At 43.2% G+C, this 25,501-nt stretch overlaps 1 protein-coding gene across 1 annotated transcript; it reads right to left on the reverse strand.

Moving 5' to 3' along the window:
- Positions 1-1,660: 1,660 nt before the first annotated feature.
- Positions 1,661-23,826, reverse strand: LEO1 (LEO1 component of Paf1/RNA polymerase II complex). Its single transcript, XM_035131772.3, has 12 exons — positions 23,672-23,826; positions 20,730-21,506; positions 19,929-20,033; positions 14,098-14,192; positions 13,403-13,548; positions 12,297-12,381; positions 10,541-10,635; positions 9,233-9,367; positions 7,743-7,878; positions 6,213-6,399; positions 5,784-5,881; positions 1,661-1,944 (listed from the first exon to the last, which is right to left on the reverse strand). Exons 1-12 carry the CDS (start codon positions 23,727-23,729, stop codon positions 1,837-1,839), a joined length of 2,025 nt encoding a protein of 674 aa, XP_034987663.2. The 5' UTR covers positions 23,730-23,826; the 3' UTR covers positions 1,661-1,836.
- Positions 23,827-25,501: the final 1,675 nt, after the last annotated feature.

Genomic DNA, 25,501 nt, shown 5'->3' on the forward strand with positions numbered 1-25,501 from the left:
CCCCCAAAACTAAAGGAAGTAAGATATGTGGAACCACCCATCTTTGATGCAGTGGGTGGGTGGGTGGAAATAAAGGAAAAACAGGCAACAGGTGGAAACAAAGATATGGGGAGGCTTACATGGGATGGTGAAAATCTCAAGAAAAGTCATGGACTTGTCCTAGAGCTGATGAAGTTGAAGGAGCTGGAATTTTTTGTATGGACAGAGAGGGATGGGACTCAAATGGGAATCTCTGTGGTAGGCTGAGGCCACGTCCTCACCAATTATTTACAACATGACGATACCACTTTACGCAGTCATGGCTTTCCCTGCAAAGAATTCTGGGAGCTGTAGTTTAAGTGTGCTGAGAGTTGTTACAAGACCCGGGGTCCCCTTATAGAGCTACAATTCCCAGTGGTTTAACAATAAATCCTGCTTCACCAGAAACTCTGGAAATTCTAGCTCTCTGGGGGGGAATAGGGGTCTCCCAAGAACTCTCAGTACTTTTAACAAACTATAGCTCCCAGAATTATTTGGAGGAAGCCATGAGTGTATGGTGCAAATGTGGAGTGAGGTTCTTTTGCTTGTAAGACTTAAAGCAAGCTTTTAAGACTTTGTAGCTTGAAGCAGCAGCCTTTCATCCTTCCAGACCAGAACTCACATTTAAACCCAACATGTGTTCTACCTTTAAATGAATTTTATATCTTCTTTTGGTCTGTTTATATATCAAGACCAGTGGTGATCAGCAACAAAAAGTCTTCATGGCTAAACAGGAAGAAGAACCCTAGTCTCCTCAGGTCTAGTCAGACACAACTGACGACTACATAATACCCACTCTTTGTGTGTGTGTGTGTGTGTGTGTGTAGATAGATTGCCCCCAACTTAAATATTGTCCACACTTTTCTTAACAAATTGATACTAACCTTTATGCTTAATTTGTAATTTGTTCTTCCAGCATCTACAATGTTGGGCTACCAGATGGCAGAATAATACAGGATCCAGCCATTTGATTAAGGTAGCTATTTTTTTAAAGTGCTAAACCTTAAATCACTTCTTCACCAGGAACAAGGGCCTGGCATAAGGAAGCAGAATCTGTAAGCCTCCCATATATACCCTGTAGGCATGGGTGCTTGTGACTTATTTAATTCAGATTTGTGTGTGTGTGTGTATATGTATGTGCTTCTATATACATTTGTGTGCATGTGTGCACATGCTTGCACATGCATCCGTATAATCAGCTTATCTGCACCAAGGGTGGTGCATGGTATGCTTGCCACCAAAATCAGCAGCCTCGCATCTCCACCTCCACTTCTTCTCCACTGTAGATATGCAAAACATATGATACAGCAGTAGCAAGTTGCAAGTTTTCCTGCCTCTACGAGCTGCAGCTAGCAGATTAAGGAAGCGGCAGGGAATCTTACAGCACGATGGCATCGTGCCACACACTATACCCTACTATACCCTACTGAACGGGGAAGAGGAGATGTGGGATCGCTGCTGCTTTTGGTGGCAAGATGTGACCCGTAACATTTCGTTCCGGCTTCATAAAAGTCAACGATCCAGCAACAACCTAGCATTTGCCGAGCACAGTGTTTGATGATGAAATGGGTACAGATCTAAAACAAATCTGCCGTAACATATTCCAGCGGAACAAAGCAATCACCTTTTAAAAGAAAAGAAATTTAAAAAGGTCCAACAAAAATCTTTATTCATTTTAAGACTACAGATCTGAATGCAAGTTTCTTTTGTAAAAATAAAATAAAAATCCTTATTAGGTTTACTTACATCCTGGCTGCAAAAAGAACAGTGCAGTCATTATATATATATACATGAATCTTGTAGACTTTCAGACTTGCATTATGCATCCTCGTCCTCATCTTCCTCATCACTGATCACGTACTTCTTGTGCTTCTTGCTTGCCTTTTCATCATCTTCTGCTTTTCGTTTACCAGATGGCTCGCCCTCCTACAGGAAAGCAGATTGATTTTAAGCCAAAATGAGCGTTTCTCTAGGTGTAAGTGACTAAAACTGCAATTTGGATCATCCACACACTAAGAAACAGGCATTTAATGCTCCCAAAGAAAATGATGCTCCCTCTTTGGTTAATAATGAGGCAACATTTAGAGGGAAAAGAGCCTATGGAAACAGAGGTTGGGCTAAGGAAGAATGAATCTTGCAACTGTTTACTCTCAGCTATTTAAAGATGCAAACAGGATAGAGGACAGCTGGAAAAAAACAACAGCCACATCAACAGTACCCAAAGCACATTTACTCAAAAGTTATATTCCCCTGATCTAAACCCACCAGGAGTGACATCTCAAGGCCTTCCCTATGTGCTGTGCCAGGAAGGCTTTGGGCATAACACAGCAACAGAGTCTCAAACAAGCCCACATTCTCAGCATGTTCACACACTTGTCTCAGAGACATCTACGCTGGCTTGGTCATGCGCACAGAATGGAAGATTGCAAGATCCCCAAGGATGTGCTCTACAGGAAGCTGGCTTCAGGCAACAGGCCCGTTGGCAGACCAGCTCTGCGTTACAAAAATGGCTGCAAACATGACACAAAGGCTGGAAAAATCAGCCCTGCCATGTGGGAATTCCTTGCAGGCGCCTGGAGACAGTCAGGTCATGAATCCATAGCAGTGACTAGAGGAAGAATGACTGCTGGGAGGAGCCCAGAGAGAAGAAATGCTATGGTGCGCCTGTCCCAATGAAACAGGATATTGCCATCTGCAGTAAAACATGCCTCTCCCATCTCTACAGTCACTGTAACCTTCCAACGGTTTGACTACCCCCCCCCCCCACATGACACACTCTTCCATTGCCTCTCAAGGCAGATGGATACAGGCCATTTATTGCTGGCATCTGTGTGTGTCCCCCCCCCCAAATGGCTTTGGAGGGTTTCCCAACCCTCTGGAGCAGACTTTGAGGGCGCCCAGGGGGCTGCAGATCAACTGCAAAGTCTGTCGTGCGAATAGAACAGCGGCACTGGATGCAACCCAATGTGTTTAGGATTGCAGCTTCATTGGGGCTTTCAAAGAAGGGAGAGGAAGCAAGTAGCCGAATGCTTCCTGCATAAAATCTACTGCAAGTCCCCCATACTAGGCACCCTTCATTGTTGTGGGAATTCACATGGTTTCTTGATGTCAAGACATGAGTGTCACTACACATCACAGAAGGTGTGAACTCAACACAGCGATGCCCTTTTCAGTGGCAGCTTTACACCACCCAGAGACTCTGGTCCTGCCTGATGGGCCTATTATTCAGCAGGCCTTCCTGATCAGAACAAGAGTTACGATTTCAGCCTAGTTCTCAGCTGACTGCTTGTTGTTAGCAAAAGGTAATGCCTCTTGTTTGTTTTGCCAAAACATATAGACTGTGGGCAAAATCTGGGGGGAAATCAAACAATGTGATAATTATAATTTGCTCTTAATTTTTAGGTAAGTATCCTGTTCTAAATTACAATGAAACCACTTCCCATTTTAAGACTGAATGCATTAACAGTGATGAGCTTAAAGATTTCTTTTTTCTTTCAGAGAAGATCTTGTATCCTAGTACAAAATACTTCAGCAAATGGAACCACCTACCCGCAAAAAAACCCAAAACCGACCCAAATGCATTCAAGTTAAATATTTTTCCTTTAGCTATAAGAAGCCAGAAGTGCTACTGGGTGATTTGGGACTTTGGGTAAATGCTAATTGCCATCCCCTACTCCCTGACTATATCCAGGTTTTGTGCAAATAAAAGCTCAAAATGAAGTCCTTGAGAATTTCAAAGTCAGCCTCTGACTGCAACACATGCTTCAAAAGAGGCTGGTGGTTATTTTAATGAAGTAATCCATAATGTGTCTCTCTCTCGCAGTGAAGTAGAATTTCAACAGCTTTCTACCAACTGGAAAATTACTTGCTTTTTTTTATTAATGAACCCAATTACTTGATTCATTTTTCGCTATAAAGCTTAACATAATGGAATCTAGGACACCCATTCAACATGGGTCTGGATTCAGGAAAGTGCCTGGGGTGCTAAAAATTTTTTTGGGGGGGGAGCAGGAGTGGTTCCTGGGTCAAGGGCGGTTGATTCAACCATCTACTCAGAAGCTGAAACAAATCATGCAAACAGTTTATAAGGCATGGACAAATAAGAGTTGAATTCATGCATGCAAACTGAGTATCCAAGTCATGAAATGATATGACCACAATAAAAAAAAGGTGTTTAAAAGGGGGACAAACTGAGGGGATGCCGAAAATGCTTCCTTGCCTGTGGGGCTGCTTGGTCTTGGGCAGGGATGAGGAATCTCAGGTGCAGGGTGTGAGAGTGCGTGTAGAAACTAGCCTACCATTCAAGATAAACTTTCCATGCATTGCCCCTCCCACTTTTGCCTCTGGCTCCACCCACCACCAACATGTGGCCCTCAGAAGGTGGTCCAGAAGAGAATTGCGGCCTGCAGGCTCACAAAAGTTCCCACCTCTGGTCTAGGCACAAATTAAATGCTGACTTTAATAAGCCTGACCTCCTAAATAACGATGAACCTCTACAGATGGAATTCAGCCCAGGTTCCCCCCACCCGCCCACAATGCACATCAACTGATCTCGATGCAGTACAGAATTCTTCTTTTGGATTTCTACCCTAATTCACTTCTCCACCTCTTTCTGAGAAGTTCTGCTGAACTCCAACATCACTAGCGCAAAGAGAGTAGTCCTCTGGATCATTTTTGGAGAGCAAGGATAGAAAAATGGTTGCAACGAGATGCATACCATAGTACAAGTCTGTGCAGCCCATAATTTGTGGTCTATGCAGGTCTGCAACTCTCTTAACTATTTTTTCAATGCTTAAGCGCCACCATGTGGTGAAGTTGAATGTTAGCAAACTAAAATGGAAAGGGGGGGAGAGTAAACAGAAGTCATGGTTTCGTTGTCCTTCACCTACATAGAAATGAGAAATTTGTGGCACCAGACAGAATTCTGTATGTAGAAGCCCTTTGATTGGAGAAAGCTTCGAGAAGGCTTTTCTTAGATTAGAGGCTCCCTTCTTCAATGCCATGTCACCAACCACTTTTGAAACACAAGACCAAAGCCTCTTTGGGCATGCTGGATACTGAGCCACTTAAGTAAAAACATGCAGGCATCTAAAATTACAGCATTAAACAGATGCTTTCCAGCTATGATCTTAAGAGACAACAATGTTTTCAGACTAGAATCTGTGCAAGCCTGAAGGATGCTAGCAGGCTTTGTAATACAACTTTTTATCTCATTACATCACCCTCAAGAATTTGAGCCCTGACTCCCAAGTTCTAGTCTAACACTCTAAACCACTGCACTACACTGGTTTTAAAATGATATTAAAGCCAGAGTATTCTGGGTGAAACAGGAAGAAGAAGAAGAAGAAGAAGAAGAAGAAGAAGAAGAAGAAGAAGAAGAAGAAGAAGAAGAAGAAGAAGAAGAAGAAGAAGAAGAAGAAGAAGAAGAAGAAGAAGAAGAAGAAGAAGAAGAAGAAGAAGAAGAAGAAGAAGAAGAGTATAACAAGTCTCAAGAAACATCGGGTCATAGAAGTAGTCCAAGGTAAGAGAGCTTGACTAGTCTTTGGCACTTCAAACTAACATGCACAGCAGAGACAGATGTTGTAGGACATCACCATCGCTGACCTTTGGCCTCGCTGGCCGGGGATTCTGGGAGCTGGAGTCCAACAACCTCTGGAGGGCCCTTGGTTCTCCACCCCAATGTACAGAGGGGTCTACATGTCAAACCAATTATTATAGTAAACACCTGAGCCACTCAAAATAGACCCCTTCACCATTTCTCTCACCTCGTCACTGTTGAGTTTCTTTGCTTTCAGCAATCTCTGCGTTTTATCTTCATCTGAGCCCTCATCGCTGTCTGATGAATAAATCCTAGCACGCTCCTCTGAAAGGGAAAAATATATATATGCATTTCTCTCCAAGAGCTAATCTACAAAAACTGACTGTAACTTAAAAACTGGCCGCTTAGAAGTGACAATCCTTTCCCTCCATGAGAAACGTGCCGTGAAGCACTATCAGCCTTGTTTATTTGCTTGTCATCACTGGCCATTGCAAAACTAAACAAACAAAATAAGCACATATTATTTCCAAAAGGATTTCCCGCCACCCTCCTCTTAGGTATTAATGCCCCACTTTCCCTTTGTGTGATAAGCCCCAAGCAGCACCCTGGACTTAAAACCAGATAAATCCAGGACTCTGTGCCAAGCCAACCATACCTCTTATTCCACCTTTATATCTGTTTTTAATTGCTGCCAGGCTGATGGCTTCTTCTCCTTCATCCTCTTCATCATAGCGGTCAGGCTCCAAGTAGCTGGCACTCAGTCCCCGCTGGTGCTGCTTCTCTCGCATTCTCCTCTGCTGGGACTCCCTGCGAATGGAAGCTCGCAGCCTCTCCTCCTCTTTCTGCAGGGGGAAATGGCAACAACACAAGGGTGTGCCAAGGATTTCTCAAAACAGGGCTCAGACTGTGCATTGCCCTGCACATCACCCATCACTAATTTACACCCCTCTTATTGCCCAAGCAGAATTCGAAGTGGTTTTCAAAGTACACCAGTTACACTAATATGTATTAGAACGGAAACATCCATAATTAAAACATACAATAAAACAATTCTATTAAACAAAACATTGATTAAAACAGGTCAAGATCGCGTGGATGCCTGTGTAAACAGGTGCATCTTCAGAAGCCGGTGGAATGCCAATGCAGATGAGGCTTTGGTATTCTCGCAGCAGTTAAGTCTCGTTCTACCTTTATTCAAGGTTCTTTTTCTGCTACATGGTGCAGCAGAGCAATGTGGCACAGGTTTCATGTGCTCTGTTTCATGACTTGCTCTGGCCTGGATTACACAGCTTGATCAATAGGTTAGAGAGGGAGGAAGAAGGATCCAAGTAAGGTTTTTTGTTTTGCTTCAGACTAAATTAACTTGAATGGGACGCAGGTGGCACTGTGGTCTAAACCAGAGCCTAGGGCTTGCCGATCAGAAGGTCGGCAGTTCGAATTCCCGTGACGGGGTGAGCTCCCATTGCTTGGTTCCAGCTCCTGCTCACCTAGCAGTTCGAAAGCACGTCGAAGTGTGAGTAGATAAATAGGTACCGCTCCAGCAGGAAGGTAAACAGTGTTTCTGTGCGCTGCTCTGGTTTCACCAGAAGTGGCTTAGTCATGCTGGCCACAAGATCCAGGAAAAATGTCTGCAGACAAACGTCAGCTCCCTCGGCCAGAGTCGTTCACAACTGGACTTAACTGTCAGGGGTACTTTACCTTTTTAAATTAACTTGGCTCCCAACTCAGTTCCACCATTTCACCAAATTGGGTGTGGGTGTTTTAGTCCACTGGCAACATAGCAGCGAGGTACTGCCCATTCTTACCTAGCAGTGCTGGTGATACCATAAAATGGTTTATAAATACTGACTGCCAGATTCCGATACTGAGTTTTGTAGGCAATGGCAAATATGAAGTTTCTCTTATCTCTTCTGCTCATTCCCTCTTGTTCCATTCTTCTCCCCCTTTTCAACTGTTTGCAGGCTCAAAGAAGCCCCCTGGCCACCCAGAGATGCCAAGGTAGGCAAGGTTGTTTTCTATGGCAATTCAGACTCCTGCCGAGCAAGAGGCTAGCTGCATTGAGGGCAGCAAGTCTAAAGATGCTGCTGAGTCATGCATACAAACAATATTTTAAGATTTGCATATAAGGGACATAATGGCTTAGAAAGCAAATTTTGATTCCAGCTACCCCACCCCAAATCTATACCTTAATCATTTCTGTTCGTTGGGACTCTGGATCACGGCCAGCCATGGGCAAAATACGAATTTTTTGTGTCTTGGAACATCTGTCTGCGAGCGAGAGAGTCATCTTTCTGTGTGTGGCACTGTCTGTTGAGTGAGGCCTGCGGTAAAATTGTTACTGGGTTAAAAGCACTTCTTTGAGGGAACTGCAGGTTTGAGAAAACAATTGCATGTGACTGAGCTGATTCACACAACACGCTATGCCGACCTGTAGCCCAGACCATCTTGTGAGTTGATCATCGGTTGCAGCAACCTCCTTTGAAGAAGCCACTGGCACTAGGAGGTTGCCTTCAAAGAGGCTCCCTGTAAGCAATGACCAGCTGATGGTCAGTTAAAGGGAGCCTCTTTGAAATCTCTGCAGAGGGGGAAATGCTCCTAAAAGTAGAACATTTTCCCCTCTGCAGAGAAAGCACTTCATATCCCTGGAAAGAACAAAATCTCCATTTTAAATTTCAGCAATTTTCTCTCTTTGAGAAAGTGGTTGCATCAGGTACTTCCTAAAGGGGACCTCTTAGCACAACTGGTTGCAGCTCACTGCCAGGCCTTTGGCTGTGCAGGGCTCTCTTGAAGCCAGGCCTTCAGCTGATTTGGCTCCTGGGCCTGAGGTTCCCTACCTGACACTGTTAGAAACTGAGATATAAAAGCTATTCGGCATATGGCCCCTTAAAGCTAGGTTACAGGCACACTAACAGAATGTTTGGATGCATATATTTTTAATGAAAATGAATTGTGTATATTCTCAGCTCCAGCGTAAATCTGACTTGCGCCATAGCATGGCAACAAAAAGCCAACACACACTACTGTCCGCTAGCCAGTCAGATGGTGATGTCAGGTGCCATTCTGGTGCCCAGGCATCTTCTCTTGGTCGCAAGTGGCTGTTAGCCAGGTGCAAAATGTGCCTGGCGAATTCTGAATGCTGCTACCTGCTATAGACCATAGACAACAGTGACCATAATAAAACAATTCAACAGTTTTGTGGCACATTAAAGACTAACATATTTAGTATAACATAAGCTTCTGTAGAATAGAGTCCACATCATCACATGCATTACACATATTCCTGAATTGGAAGGTAGACAGTGAGTGAGTGTGTGTGTGTGTGTGAGAGAGAGAGAGAGAGAGAGTGAGAGAGAGAGAGAGAGAGATGGTTGAGGGTGGATGGGAATTGTAAGAAGTGAAATTAAGAGGGTAGAGAAGTAGATTCTGAGTATTATGTTAAAGTTTAAAGGGTATGTAAAATTGGCAGTGACCACAGCAGCACTGATGACAATAATCTAAACATCCTGATGCTGGTCAGTTAATTAATGCCTGTAGATGAGGCAAGCTTCTATGTTCTTGCTTTAACATGGGTTACCCCCCCCCCCTGGAAATAATTAGGCAAACCACCTTGTATCACATTCACTGTGATGCTATTACTTGTAAATATTTTCAACTCAATGGGATCCACGTGCTTACCTGAAGGTTAGTTTTGTTTTGAACACAGCTTGCCCCTGAAGACCTGTTCCTTGCCTGATGAAGAGATGGTTGTGATCCCCCTGCAATGGTGCTTTGTACACATCGAACACTTCATTCCCCAAATGCAGCGACATGCTTCAAAAGGAAGGAGGATTGCTTCAATTAGCACACAAGCCAAGAGCCTTATTTGCTTTGCTGATACAAGTACATTAAGCCAACTGAATACTTCCGCTGATGTATTTACAGGCCCATGATGCCCATATCGTGCTCTCTACCATTCTGTCTCAGCTTTGCCCTCTTTCTCCAGTCTCCTTTCCTTGGTCCCGTTTTACTTAAGCAGTAAGCCTTATTGCAGCAGCAGCCTTTGAGTTATTTTTCTGTTTAATGGAAGGTGCCCAGTTGACACAAGTAAACTAGATATAGGATGTTATTATCTGTTTACAGAACGGTGAAGACAAGAGTTATCCCACAAAATTCTGATGACTCCTTACATCATGGATTATTATTTTTTTACAGGTGTTACAGAATTTGGCAGTTTCTGTGTGAAACTTGCAAATTCTCCCAATCTACAATTACACTCTCCTTGGTTCTGTTCTTAGCCTGCCTTTTATCTTGTTTATTGTCATTGTCAGCTTTCTTTAATGTGCTGTGTGGATATGTTTTTCTATGTATTATTGCCTACTGCCTCCAGGTCCTCCTGCTGAAACACAGATGCCCTGACAAAATTGGAAATAGCAAAGGAGAGGGATATGGGGCTTCTTAAGCTTCACTAATGGCACTTTGAACTTTCCTCTCCCTGTGGGTTTTTACACAGGCAGTGTCATCGGTCACCAAGCAGCACATTCACTGAAGTGTCTACCACTGGAACTTTCCCTGTTCTAAAGTGGGTGGGAGGCAGTAGTGGTTTTGAGCTACCTTGGTAGCTTTTTCTAACCTATAGTGGGATCAGCCTGCATTATAGCAACAAAAGTAGCTATAGCAGTACATAAATATTTAAATAAAATAGCAGTATATAAATATTTAAATACTAAATAAAATGAAAGGCTTCCAGCAAGGTAATATGCAATGAGGCTGAATGAAGGGATAGGGCAGAGCTCTGTCCCAGGTAAGGCGCTGAACTGCTTAAAGCTGGCCGCCTGATTCCTTTACTCTCCAGGGCAGGAAGACTCAACCCCTTCACCCCACTCAGAAAATAGAACAATAAAAAGAATAACTGGGTGAACGAGATCCAAGACAGAACTCTATGCTACACATGTTTCTTTCTACAGTTCAGAAGAATGGGTCAAGCAGGATCAGGCACAAACTGACCTCCCATCAGACCACTTGACTATCCGCGCATTGCTTTCTCGAACCTCGCTCCCTTCTTCATCTCGGCGAGTTCGCCAACGTATTGTGTTCTCCACCTGTGGGGACACAAAGTTGCCGCGTGCAGAAGGCGTTTCTTGAATGAAATGTCACAACGCTTGCAAGAAATACAGTGTGGGGAAAGGGGGAATAATGCTGGTGGGTATGTCATATGCTGGTATTCTGAATTGCTGAATTCATGTTTAAAATACTAACTGGTTGAACATACAGGTATTAGTGTTGTGAATCAATGAGCAGCAAGACGGCTCAGTGTACCATGAGGGATTCAGCTGGGGGGCGGGGAGGAGAGATTACCACTGCAAGCTCAGACCTTTTCTGCTAAAACTTTGGCGCAACATGTTAGTCCTCACATTTAATATGTATGCAAACCTGAAATTGACTTTCTCTCCTCTCCATTCCTCTCCACTCCCACTGATGCTTCCCATGTGCCCTATTTTAGAAAGGAAGCTCCTTCAGGCAGGAACCGATCTCCCTCCCTGTTATGCTTGAAAAATAATAATCCATGTACAGTGGTACCTTGGTTCCCAAGTTTAATCCATGCTGGGAGTCCATTCGAAAGCCAAGGCATGGCTTCTGATTGGCTGCAGCAGCTTCCTGCACTCAATCGGAAGCTGCGGAAGCCACGTCGGACGTTCGGCTTCTGAAAAATGTCTTTAAAAACTGGAACACTTACTGCTGGGTTTGAAGTGTTTGGGAGCCAATTTGTTCGACAACTAAGCTGTTCGGGAACCAAGGTACCATTGAACATTGATGGAGATATAAATAAATAAAAACCAAGGAAGAAACCCCAGGTGCTCTATTTGGCACAGAGAATGTTATCGTGCATATACTATGGTAGTGCTCTAGAGGTCAGACCTATCTATAGAATGAATCAGTGTCATATTTTGTGTTTAAATAGCAATTAGAACACTCTCAAGAACTTCACGTAAGTTATCGTGGTCATCATTTATTTATTTCGTTTACAAATCACTTCCCAGAGTGATGGATGTTTTCCTAACAATGATGTTGTAAGGTGGGTCAGTATTCTTGTCCCCCTATTGCAGATGGGGGCCACAATTGGCTGGGGTGGGTAGAGAAGGCTTGCTGCTCTTCCTGGGAAGAAGTTTCTTGCAATGCTCAGCTTCATCTGAACCTCCTGTAACGTAAGCCCATTTAATCTAATGGGCCTCAGTTGCAGGAGGGTACCTTTCAGCCGAATGTTATGAGAAACCTCTTGATGGAAACAGCAGTTGGACCAGGAAACCAATTGCCCAGTGCGTGGGCACGGCCTCTCTGAGTCTGGGCAGCTGCCTGTTGGAAATGTTCAAGTAGTGGGTTTCCTGCATTGAGCAGGGGTTGGAATAGATTACCTAAAAGGTTCCCCTTCCAACTTCAGGATCTAATGGGACTTCACCGCAACAGTGGATTTGAGCTGGGGACTTCTTAGTGCATTGCACCATCTCTCAGAACTATGCTACAGAAGCTCTGAATGTTTAAAGAAGGGATTGGGAACCTCTGGCTCTCCCAATTCAGCTGAACCACAGCGCTCACCATCCCTGACCATTGGTCATGCAGGCTGAGGATCAAGGGAGATGAGAGTCCAAGAACGGCTGGTTCCTCAGCCCTGATCCAAAGCATGAGGCTTGACAGGATTGTGTTCCAGGACATAGCAAGGAGTGTTTGCATGTTGTGTGGAGGTAGAATTTAAGGTATATGGTACCTTCAGTTTTAACCTTGTTCTACCTTCTTCATCCAGCATCTCCTCATCTTCAAATTCATCCTCATAGTACTGTGGATCAAAAGGCCTGTAATAAACCGGAATATGGGTTACCATGGATGTCTTCCCTTCCTTGCAAAACAATTTGACACCAGGACCGGAATTCTCACACAAAAACCCAATTATGGGTTTGTGGCCGCAGTTCCTTTGTACACATGGTAGGGGGTGGAAGAGAGAACAGAGAAGGTGAATGATGATTGGAGAAGGGCTGTAGCTCAGTGGTAAAACATCTGCCTTGAATGCAGAAGGTCCCAAGTTCAATCCCCGGCATCTCCATGTAGGGCTGGTAGCAATTCCCGTGGGACACCCTGCCAGTTAGTGTAGACCAGCCATGTCCAAAGTCTGTTTCGGGGGCCAAATTCAGCCCACCAGTTGGTTTATTTCCTGGGGTAAAATCCTTAAAAAAACCTCGATAACTTCAACCCTAAAAAAAGCTCGACTTGAATCCTAAAAAAAGGTCAACAACTTTGGTCGGCCATCATGGCTCTTCACTTGAAAAAAGTGAAAAAAGTTTGGACACCACTGGTGTAGACAGTGCTGATCTAGGTGAACCAAGGTGTGACTCAGTATAAGGCAGCTTCCTATGTCCTTAAGATTTGCACATTGTGCAACGCCACAAGCAGCTTGCTTATGCATTCTATTGTGCAGCTATGTTCTTCTGGAGCAAAACATTTCACCAGTGGAACAAGTGCACTGCTAAGTGACTTTCACTTTACACTACATTAAATACAACCCTCAGTTATTATCTTCTACCAAGACAGAGGGTTTCAAAGTCACACCTGAGTTTCCCTAGTACAATTCTGTTTATTTAAAATGTTTATATTCTCCCTTTCTTCCTTATAATAAAGGTGGTTTATAATAAAACCGAACACAGAATTAACTTGTTAGCATTAGTTTTTTGTTTTTAAAAAAATGACTAAAGGTGGGGGGAGGGGACTTATGGCTTTTTACCCCTGTGTATCTGTGGATAGCACTACAGATTGGTTTTTTGCTTTTGTTTTTTAAGACCCTGGAACACTTGTTTCCCAGACTGAGCCTGTGACTTTTACCTGGGCTCCACACTGAGGAAGTTGGGAAGCTTCACAAAATATAAGTCATTTCCTAAGTCTGTGTTGACTTTAGGAATTTCGACTTCTATCCGTGTTTCAGGAATAGGTTCTTCCTCCTGTTGATCCTCGTTCAATCCATTCTCGTCCTATTCAGTGGGGAGGGGAGAGAAAATCGCGCAGGAAATTATTGCTTTTAAATATAATTCCATCTCTTCCATTTATGCATATGTGTGATTGACCATACAGAGAACATACATTTTATCAACATTATGCCTGCTCAGGACATCAGCATAAGGCAAGCGTGGGGAACCTCTGGCCCTCCAGATGTTGCTGAACCACAACTCCTATCATATCCAGCCATTGGCCAATGCTTGCTGGGGCTGATGGGAGTTGTAGTTCAGCAACTTCCAGAGGAACCAAAGTTCCCCAATCCTGGCATCAGGAGAGAGGGGAAAAGAGACCTTCAACTTTCAAAAGTCCGAAATGGAATACACTTATCTGCAATCCCTTCTAAAAGGAACACAAATCGTTAACCCACCTTTTCCTAATACAATTTGATAATACAAATCTTAACATATGTGTAAGCATTAAAATATTAGTGATCAAGTTGTCAGGTTAAATCAAACACTGATGCAAAAGCAGGACCGGGTGACATGTGCCACCCTCTGACCTCACAGACCAACAAAGGTACTTACAATAGGTTGCCCTGGAGTTGGGGGCTTGTCTTCCCCATCGCTCCCCGAAGATATGTCATCTGCTCCTCCAAACAGATCCATTGCATCCTTATTACCTTGCCCAGAAAATAAGAAACAGAATTCATACTTAGAAGGTTGGAAACTGGAGGTGGGGAAGGACTGGCTTTGCTTTTAAAAGACACCTTATTTATAAAAATTACACTCTACAAGGGGCATAAAAGTTACCTACGACAGCATTACATATAAAAGGGTGGGTTCTATATTAGAAAGCCCAAATGTATGGGGTGCCTAATTTGAAGCTCTATCGAGAGGCTTGTCAATTCAGACACCCAATCACATCTCACGATAGCCTGACCTTCTACTTCCCTGCTCTTCCACCCCAGGCGTGGATGTTCCTTTGCTCAGAACAGATGAAGAGTTTTTATTATGGCAAAAAAAACAAGCACACAAATTCCTGCTGAGACACACCCACTATTGTGAGGTCTAAAGTCCTGTTCCATGGACTACCTGTGATTCCACAAAAGCACTTGAGTGGATTTAAAGGGCTTTCTACTTTAAGAGTAGAAATCCCTTTAATATTCCCCAGCAGGGCACAGCTGGCAATGGCTGTGACACTCAGCACTGCCTGGTTTCCTCCCACTTGGAGGAGGCGAACTGGCAGATGGAAGGAGATGATCATCCAGCAGCGGAATGCTATGGAGCAATAATAAGGCATGTTCGCTTGCTGAGTGGGATTATGGCTTGAAGGCTGCTGAGATCCATGGTTGGAAGCTCGGTGTCTAGCGAGAGACCTAAGGGAAGCAAGCAGGTGTTGATGAGTGGAAGCCGGTGGAGTTTGCATCTGGAAGCCAATGGATGCTACAAGGCTGATGTTTGTGGGTGTAAGCGAAATGGGGTGTGTGGGGGTGTGAGTAAATGTGATGTGTGAAAGGTGACTATTTCATGAACAGATGAAACCTGTGGAGTCTGGCAGGCTGTGGAGTCAAGTTAGCAGATGAAGTCACTAGGCAGAAGCTGGTGGAGGTGTCTGGGTAGTAGCCATGCCACTCATCATCCTTGTTTTTTCTCCTTCCAGGGCTGCATGAAGCCAGTGAGGTGTACCCATGGAAGCAATGAAGAAAACTGCAGGGCTTAAGCAAGTCAGCTTACATTTCTACATAAACGCCTTTCTAAATAAATCTACCTGTAGCAGCCATTCTATCTTTTTCTTCAAAGACAGGTAAAGGGATATCACACACCTATGTTGGTATCATTTCACATGCAGGGCATTCTGAGCAAGAAACAGATAAGAAATAAATGAATCAATCACCACTGAGGTGCCCCCACAATTGTCAGGCCTGGGGAGGTTGTGCTGATGCTTCCCCAGCTGTTGCCATTGGCTACAGACTGCCTGTGATGTCACAAAATGACGTGGGTGGGGAAAGACAGTTATTAGTGGGGGTGGGCAGAATGAATGAGGGAAGAAGCTCGGGAGGAGGCAACTCAGGAGAAGTTGCAGCTGGAGACACAGAGGGGAAACCTGTTGGCTCCTTCCTGCCTTCGTGTCAATCTTTCCCCCCGCTCTGATTCTAATCAGATAACCAATTAAAACTGAGAAAATTTCAAGAAATAAGAGGTAAAGTAACAGATTGGTTACAATATTTTCAATTAAATGAAGTTTTTAAAAATGATAAAAGGAAAGGATTTACTAATGAAATGTCAAGTTTCCAGAGAGAAATAGGAGAGAGTGATAATAAACTTATTTAAAAAATGAATAACTTGTTGTTGGAATGGGAAACTAAGGATGAGGAGGTAAAATGTGTTATGATAAAATGGGCAACAGGTGTGGGACACAATATGCAAATGACAGATTGGGAAAGATTATGGAAGAATGATTTGAAGTTTATGGCCTGTACTTTACTTAAGGAGAATTATATGAAAATGCTATATAGATGGTACCTGCTCCGGTCAAACTAGCAAAAAATGTATAAAACAAGAGATAATAAGTGTTGGAAATGTAAAGAAATGGAGGGCACTTTTTATCATATGTAGTGGCAATGTAAAGTTATTAAATGGTTTTGGGAAATGATTTACAACTATTTTTTTTTAAAAAAATGTTTAAAATAACCTTTGTTAAAAAACCAGAAGCCTTCCTATTACAGGACTGGATTTACCAACAAAATATAAGAATTTGTTTATGTACGCAACAACGGCTGCTCAGATATTATTAGCACAACAATGGAAAGATGAAGAAGTCCCCACGAAAGAAGACTGGCAAAGTAAGTTAATGGAATATGCGGAAATGGCTAAAGTGACTGGGAGAATTAGAAATCAAGAGGTCAACAAATTTAAACAAGACTGGGAAATCTTTATTGCATATATACAAAAGCAGTGTGTACAAGTTAATACATTTGCAGGATTTTAGAAATATTAGTAATATTATAGATAAAAGGCAAAAGATTTATACGATCTGAAGAGTAAACCAAGTTAAATGTTATAAGTTATATGTAAATTGATGTTAACTAATGTACAATAAAGGTTATTTTAGTAATATTATAAAGGCCAAAATTGGAATGTAAAATGAGGTAAAAAACTGATGGTCATGTATGAATAACATAAAACAAGGGAACCATATGGGGGGTGGAGGGAAGTCAGGGGACTCTAGTAGTCCCAGGTTATGGAGTAAATGTGGATTTTATATATAATTATTTTAAGGCTTTGATGTATGTGTTTTTTTTTAATGTGATGCTTTGTTATTGTAAAAAATTAATTAAAATATTATTTTTAAAATCTTTCCGTCTCTCATGACTCCTGTCCAGGTCTCACTTACATAGCTGTCAAAAAAGTCACGACTGATTTTTGTCACTTAGGAAACAGCTAACCTGCCCCAATAAACGTCCAAGGATCCACAGTGTTTGAAAAGCTTTCTTTTAGTTGAAATATTCCTCGTAGGTCTAGCAAGATATTTCAGGATCAATCTAAGAGGATTTTGGGAAGGAAAAACCTCAGCGACATGTAGGAGTTTGGTGTGTGAGCTGTTATGAGCCACAAAGACCTGGGTTTGAATGTAGGGGGCTGGTTTTTATCTGGCGTTCCCTGTGAAGAGAGAATGGAAATTGCAGCTCTGTGAAGGGAATGGGGGTCTCCTGACAACTCTCAGCACCTTTGACAATTTGCAGTTTCCGGGATACTGTGTGGGAAGTCATGGCAGTTAAACTGGCACAATAGTGCTTTAAATGGATGGCTCAGGATGTGGCCCGAGAGGGTGGCGGGCGAAGAATGATATTCGAACTCCCAGCCAGCCATAAAGCTTATGAGGCTTGGTATGATTATTTTCCACCCAGTCATTTTGACACTTTGGCACACCCTATTTGCAAAATTTGACAATTCCAAAATACAGACGAGCTTTCACTTTTGCAAGATTGAATATACTGCCTTCGGCTGTACTTGAGGGTTGATTTCAAAAAAACCCACTGGGAAAAGAATTATGTCCCTGTGGAGATGGCAGTATTGAGTCAGTGGCTCATGTGCTTCTGGCCTGCACTCTTTATAAAGATTTGAGGAGTGAGGTTTTTACCCCTCTATTATTGTCCATGCTGGGTCACTCAACCATTCCTACAGTGTCCTTTCTTTTAGCAGATCAAGATGATCAGGTGACAGCAAAAACTGCAAGGTTTTAGCGGGGGCAATTAGAATAAGATCTATTATTTGATTATTGATGTAAACCCCCAAAATGTATTTTCTATAGTTAAGTTTTTACCTCTGCCTTCAGTACATTTACTTTATTGCTATGGCTAGTGGCTGATACAAATAAAGATTCTTCTGATTCTGATTCTTTTCTCCTCTCAGACAGGGCTGTTGTGAGGATTTATTTAAAAGGGCAGGGAAATCAAGCATTCCCCTCTTTTTAATCTAATATTTTGATAATTTCATTATATCAACTTGTTTTATAGTCTGTTTGTTTTACTGGCATTTTCTTATGAGTATTTTATATTATTTCATGTAAAGTTTTATAATTTCATGTAAATCATTTATTATTAAATTGTTATTTCTTTATTATGTGTGTTAAAGTCACTTTTCTTACAAGGTGGCCCAAAGTGACTTGCCATACATCCTTGTTTATCCCTTCCTTACAAACAAAGCATTTAAAAACAAAACAAAAAACTAACTACCAAGTTTGCCCTCCAGCATTCCTGGAGAGAGGGAGGCAGAGCCTCCTGCTCCAGCTGGACTCCTTTGCCCTACACAGAAACCGCCTTCCAACAACCGGCTTGTGGGAAGGTGTAACGAAGTTATCAGGTAGACTTGGCAGATGGACCTGAGGAGCCGTGCATCTAAGGAAGCCAGTTCTCATTAACAAAAGGAGAAGGCACAGCTTCAGTGGCAGTTGGAACTTTGTCAGTTGGGAGAAGACAGTTAGATCAAAGTTAGGGCAAAGAGTCACAGAAACCGAGAGAGTGTCAGAGAGGGAGTGAGAGAGAAACTAGGTTATCTCAGCTAAGCCTGCCCCGGTCATAAAGATGTCCTGTCCTTTAAATGAGAGTTCTTCCACCCTGGGGGTCCCCACCTGTTGCTGCGCAAGACCCATCGTTACCAGCCAGTGTGGTCAATGGAGAGGGGATGGTGGGAGTTGGGGACCCAAGGTTGAAGAACACTGCTTTAAATGACTTTAGTGTACCTAGACTGGGAGCAAGTTTCTTACTTCTTAGTCTTTAAGGTGCCACAAGAATCTTTGTCATTTCAGTAGCAGGTATGTGTCTTTTGGTTTTGAGACTTTGCTCTGTATGCCTTGCCCTTATTTTATTTCTTAAAAAAAACCTTGCCCATTTGGCTTATCAATAAAATAAACCCTTCCAGGTATTTAGTGGTGTGCTTCAGATGCCTTTCTACTGGGGATTTTCTTTTGAAACTTAAGGGTGGTCCATTCTGACCATGCGGGGAATCAGGAAGTGGTCCCAATGAACTGGTTTGGCAAAAATTGACCTTATCTCCTAAACTGCTCTTACAATGAGACCTGGAAAATTATATGCACCACAGAAGGATACCAGGAGAGGGTGCTCGCTTCGGCAGCACAGATACTAAAATTGGTTTCCAGGAGAGGGAGCCAAACATTATTAAAACTATGTACCTGGGGTTGGATTATTGCAAATTGTTTAACTTGATTATAATATTGTAATTCTAAATTTTTATACCCAATTTTAATTTTGTATTTCTGTAGTGTTATAACTTGCAAGTGTAATGAAAGCCAATGTAAATTATTTTAACTCATTCTAACAATGTACATTTATTTTGTTGTAACCCACCCTGGGACCTAACGATGAAGGGTGAAAAAAAAATCCATAAATAATAGTATTTGGGGGGGGGGGAATAAGTATTAGGTAGCTCTAGAACAGATGAAATTGTCTCAGGTGCCAGATCCAGTCCATGGAGCAACACGGAGCCAAACCTGGTTTATAGGAACTTTCCCACTGAAGTACTTGACCTCCTTTGAACCCTATAAAACAGGGGCAGAGGAAATGTGGACTTCCAGCTGCTGTTGGGACTACAACCCCCTTAATCCCTGGCCACTGGCCTGCTGGCTGGGGGGTGATGGGAGTCCAACAGTATCTGGAGGTCTACAGGTTCTACATCCCTGCTCTAAAGCAAGTGACGAGATGACCCAAAATATTGCAGTCAGAGCTACCATGAATATAATCAAACATGTAGATTAGTTGTTAAATCAACTGTTGTGATGACAACTTTTGATCTACTGCAGTGGAGGATGTGAAGGGGAGCTTGGCACTGCAAACCCAACCACAGATGAGTTTTGTTTTTTGTTTTAATCCCAGATGACAGAAAGAGGGGCTGCTTACCTTTTTGTCCTTCCACATCACTATCCATTTCAGAATCTGATGCAATTTGTTTCTTACGCTTTGTTTGCATGACTTCTTCATCACTGTCACTGCCTCTAGCCGATTCTGCAAAAGCAAATATCAATCTTGAAGCCCCCTCATCACTTTCTATTATTATACTGTATATATTTCTATTAATATACTTCTATTAATGTATTATTATATATTACACAATCCAGACACCCTGAATAAAACACAGCAGGGCAATGTCACTTTGAAGAATGGCATTCGTACCAGTGGACTTCCAAAAGTATTGTTGATGAACCCACACGGGTGCTAAAATAAAGATGATGGAGCAATGCAGTGGCCATATATAAATGGAAGATACTCAAATCCCTACTTGGCCTTGAAGCTCCCTGGGTAGGCATTCAGCAATTTTTTCAGCCTTACTGCTATCAAAGGTTGATAGTGACAAACAAACAAACCCCCCAAAATTACAATCTGTCCTGAAATTTTGGGGGTTATATTTTTTTTATTAAAAGGTAAGTGGAAAAAGTGAGCAACTATTAAACCCAAATTCCAAGAGATTATCTAAAGGGACAGCTGCTCTGCAAACTAAAGATGGATTGTGCTAGACGTTGATTTGGGGTGGATGAAAAAGAGTAATCGTAGCCTTCAAGATATGACTACTAGGCCAAAGCTCAGTGGTAAAGCACATGCTTTGCATGTAGAAGGCTGGGAAAGAATCTTGCCCAAGAGCCCTCCAGACCTAAGGTTTCCCCAGCCCTGGGACTAGACATTTGCACCCTCAATTTTTCATACCCGATTTATGCTCATGCTCTTCTTCATCCTCCGAGAGCCTTCGCTCTTCATCATCAGAATGCTGGGGCCTCTCTTCATCAGAGTTCTGCATCTTTTCCTCATCTGAATGCTGCAACCTTTCATAGTCATCATCCGAGTTCTGCATATTCTCCTCATCAGAGTTTGGGGGTCTTTCCTCTTCATCAGAAACCTGCAGCCTCTCTTCATCATCATCTGAGTTGTGCATTTTCTCTTCATCCGAGTTCTGCAGCCTCTCTTTTTCATCAGAAGCCAGAGGTCTCTCCTCGTCGTCTGAGTTCTTCTCATCGTCATCCAAGTGCTGTGGCCTTTCTTCGTCATCTGAGTTCTGGAGCTTCTCGTCATCGTCTGACTGATCACTTCTGTCTTCCCTTTCCCATTTTTCATCCTCAGAGTGTGCTTTGTCAGAACCTTCTGCCTCAGAGTGGTGGCTGCCTTCCTCTGACCTGCGATCCTCTTCATCCTCGTCCTCCTCGTGAGCAGCTTCTGAGCCACTGTGCTGGTCCATATCTGACTGGTCATTATCCTCACGTTCAGAATGCCCCGAGCCTTCCGAGCGATTGTAGGACTGTTCAGACCGGTTATCGCTACCACTATGGTGAGAGGCCGCATCATCCTCGCTGTCGTCACCAAACAATTCTTTGTTACTGGGTTTCAAAGCCTCTCGGTCATCATCTCTGTCGCTCTCACTACCAGAAATATTACTGATGGAGCCAACAGGCTCCTGGTCAGAGTCTGAATCTGACCCAGAATCAGAATCTGTTAAAACCAAACAAACATAAAGGGACAATGTTAGCGAGAAGAAAAGAATCAGATAACATATATAAAAATCAGCTGACCAATACCATTTTATTTATGTTCACCTAGTCAGAAGGAAGCAAATCCATCAGATATATGCAATGTGGAAGTGATGATATTCCAGCTGAACTATTTAAAATTTTAAAAGATGATGCTGTTAAGGTGCTACACCCAATATGCCAGCAAGTTTGGAAAACTCAGCAATGGCCAGAGGATTGGAGAAGATCAGTCTACATCCCAATTCCAAAGAAGGGCAGTGCCAAAGAATGCTCCAACTACCGCACAATTGCGCTCATTTCACACGCTAGCAAGGTTATGCTTAAAATTCTACAAGGCAGGCTTAGGCAGTATGTGGACCGAGAACTCCCAGAAGTGCAAGCTGGATTTCGAAAGGGCAGAGGAACCAGAGACCAAATAGCAAACATGCGCTGGATTATGGAGAAAGCTAGAGAGTTCCAGAAAAACGTCTACTTCTGCTTCATTGACTATGCAAAAGCCTTTGACTGTGTCGACCACAGCAAACTATGGCAAGTTCATAAAGAAATGGGAGTGCCTGATCACCTCATCTGTCTCCTGAGAAATCTCTATGTGGGACAAGAAGCTACAGTTAGAACTGGATATGGAACAACTGAGTGGTTCAAAATTGGGAAAGGAGTACGACAAGGTTGTATATTGTCTCCCTGCTTATTTAACTTATATGCAGAATTCATCATGCGAAAGGCTGGACTAGATGAATCCCAAGCCGGAATTAAGATTGCCGGAAGAAATATCAACAACCTCAGATATGCAGATGACACAACCTTGATGGCAGAAAGTGAGGAGGAATTAAAGAACCTTTTAATGAGGGTGAAAGAGGAGAGCGCAAAATATGGTCTGAAGCTCAACATCAAAAAAACTAAGGTCATGGTCACTGGTCCCATCACCTCCTGGCAAATAGAAGGGGAAGAAATGGAGGCAGTGAGAGATTTTACTTTCTTGGGCTCCTTGATCACTGCAGATGGTGAAAGCAGTCACGAAATTAAAAGACGCCTGCTTCTTGGGAGAAAAGCAATGACAAACCTAGACAGCATCTTAAAAAGCAGAGACATCACCTTGCCGACAAAGGTCCGTATAGTTAAAGCTATGGTTTTCCCAGTAGTGATGTATGGAAGTGAGAGCTGGACCATAAAGAAGGCTGATCGCCGAAGAATTGATGCTTTTGAATTATGGTGCTGGAGGAGACTCTTGAGAGTCCCATGGACTGCAAGAAGATCAAACCTATCCATTCTTAAGGAAATCAGCCCTGAGTGCTCCCTGGAAGGACAGATCGTGAAGCTGAGGCTCCAATACTTTGGCCACCTCATGAGAAGAGAAGAATCCTTGGAAAAGACCCTGATGTTGGGAAAGATTGAGGGCACTAGGAGAAGGGGACATCAGAGGACAAGATGGTTGGACAGTGTTCTCGAAGCTACGAACATGAGTTTGACCAAACTGCGGGAGGCAGTGCAAGACAGGAGTGCCTGGCGTGCTATGGTCCATGGGGTCACGAAGAGTCGGACACGACTAAACGACTAAACAACAACAACATATGCAATTTGAAGAACTAGTTACAGTGGTACCTCAGGTTAAGAACTTAATTTGTTCTGGAGGTCCGTTCTTAACCTGAACTGTTCTTAACCTGAGGTACCACTTTAGCTAATGGGGCCTCCCACTGCCGCCGCCACACAATTTCTGTTCTCGTCCTGAAGCGAAGTTCTTAACCCAAGGTACTATTTCTGGGTTAGCGGAGTCTGTAACCTGAAGTGTCTGTAACCTGAAGCGTCTGTAACCCAAGGTACCACTGTACTTGAAAGCGTCCAGGCCCCTTATCCCGCCTCATCCCAGCTGCGTTGCGAATATGACACTTTGCTCATGCTCATAGGAACTCTTTTTCTGCATGGCCGCTTCTCGTGCACTCTGGTACCAAAACAAGGCTTGGGGCTGAGCTCCGGGCTCGAACAAGAGAGCAAGGAGATAAATTCAAAGGAATCAAAAGGCGGTCGGGGGGGGGGGGGAGGGCGGGTTTGAGGTTAAAAGCCAAGGCCTTCTTCCGCGCATGCGTGACACAATGCGATATGCCCCTCCCGGCGTCACCCCCCCCCCTTTACCTTTTTGCTCCGGCTCGGTGTCAGCATCGCTGCCGAACAGCTCCTCCATGTCCGCCATGGCGAGGGGAGCCCAATTTCCTCAGCCCACCTCAGCGGACCCGGCGGCAGGGCTAGCGGAAGAGGGCGCCTCCTCGTGACGTAAAGCAGCTGCGACTGAGGGGGGAGGAGTCACGCCTAGATTTACAATAGAAGATGACAGAGATAGAAAATAGAGCGGTGCAGGGCCTTCACTTCCGGTTTAAAATGAAAACCTATATCCACTTGCGTTAAACCGGAAGTGTCCGCGTGGGCGGGCGATAGTGGATCGCATAGAGATAGAATATAAACAGAATCATCTCAATCTATATACAGTACCGTACAGTAGAGATGAAAAACCTGCGCTACAATGGGTCAGGGCGTCTGGCTGTTAACGAGAAGGCTGGAGGTTCGAGCCTACCAAGGGATGGCTGTGGGCAGGATTCCAGCATTGCAGGGGGTTGGACTAGATGACCCTTAGGCAGTACCGGATTTACGTATAAGCCAAACGAACTATAAGCTTAGGGCCCCACTCTCTTGGGTGCCCCAAAAAAATTTAAAGGAAAAAACAACTGGATGTACATTTCCATAATATAAGATAAATAAATAAAACCTACATACAACAGTGTTTTGTGTTGTGTAGGGTCTTATTTGTTATGTGCAAATGGCTTTAGGTCCATAAATGACCATATAGCATATATTCAACACAAAAAACAGCGACAATTTGTTGTTGACGACAGCTGCACATATAAAGGGCCCCATTACCTTCAGTCGCTTACTAGGGCCTCATCAAACCTAAATCTAGCCCTGTCTGTGCTACATGAGAACGTGTGAAATATAATTGTTAATTGCACACTGAAATGGAGAAATGCCTGTGTGTGTGCTGCTGAAGCATTTTAACATTGGAAAATTCCACTGGAGTATACAAAACTAGAAGAGAGCTCTCTGGGATCTAGCTGGGGTGATCCTTAATTGTTGTCGTTCTCTGCTAGCTTTCACGTGGTGTTTAATTTTAGATTACGTGAGGATATTGCAAATCTCTGGCTTGAAGGCAGTTCCCTATTAGCCTTTCTCTGGACGCCAGAGAGACAAGGATGTGATAATGAAGCGTCTCATATGTCCGGAATTTCCCAGACATACGGGTATATGGAATACTGCTGTCTCTAGCATTGTCCGGGTGGAAATTGGTAGTTATCCGGGAAAATCCATATGTATGGCAGCCCATGTTGGCAGTGCCAATTTTCCATAAACAACTTTGGGCAAAGCTCAATAACTTTTCTGTCCAGATTTTCACTCTTTGAAATATGGCAACCCTATCTCAAGGAGCTGGATGCAGGCTAATGCAAGCTAAGGGAGAGAGATTTGATTTTTACTCTGATCGTAATTATGTTATGTATATTTAAGAACATATGCTTGAATAGGCATATGCCTTACACATCTTTTTGGATGCATCATTTATGTTTTTGTACCTGTTTTTTTTTTAAGAAGTCCTGGTTATTAAAGCTTAGAATAGTAATTATGGGTCTGGACAATTTTTCTTCCAAAAGGAGTCAGCTTTTATGCATCCAGGCTGCACAATATTAATACCTGCAATAGAACCACCCTGCTAGATCAAGCCAATGGCCCATCTATTCCAACATCCTGCTTTCATGGTGCCAACCAGATGCCGGCATGGCCGGCAGGCAAGCAGCACCTGTGGTTCCCAGCAACTCAGGGCCTATTCAGAGCTTTATTGCCATTTATATAACGCCCTTCATCTGAGGATCACAGGGTGGTTTATAATATAAAAACACAAAAATATGTAACATAGTAACA

Source organism: Zootoca vivipara, chromosome 13, assembly GCF_965207765.1.
Source record: "Zootoca vivipara chromosome 13, rZooViv2.hap1.1, whole genome shotgun sequence".
In the NCBI taxonomy this organism is placed as follows: domain Eukaryota; kingdom Metazoa; phylum Chordata; class Lepidosauria; order Squamata; family Lacertidae; genus Zootoca; species Zootoca vivipara.

Coding starts and splice junctions, on each gene's coding strand:
- LEO1 (XM_035131772.3), bottom strand. CDS start 23,729: ATGGCGGACATGGAGGAGCTGTTCGGCAGCGATGCTGACACCGAGCCG. Junction 21,507..23,671: donor CACCGAGCCGGAGCAAAAAG/GTAAAGGGGGGG, acceptor TGGTTTTAACAG/ATTCTGATTCTGGGTCAGAT. Junction 10,636..12,296: donor GAACAAGGTTAAAACTGAAG/GTACCATATACC, acceptor GTGTCCCCACAG/GTGGAGAACACAATACGTTG.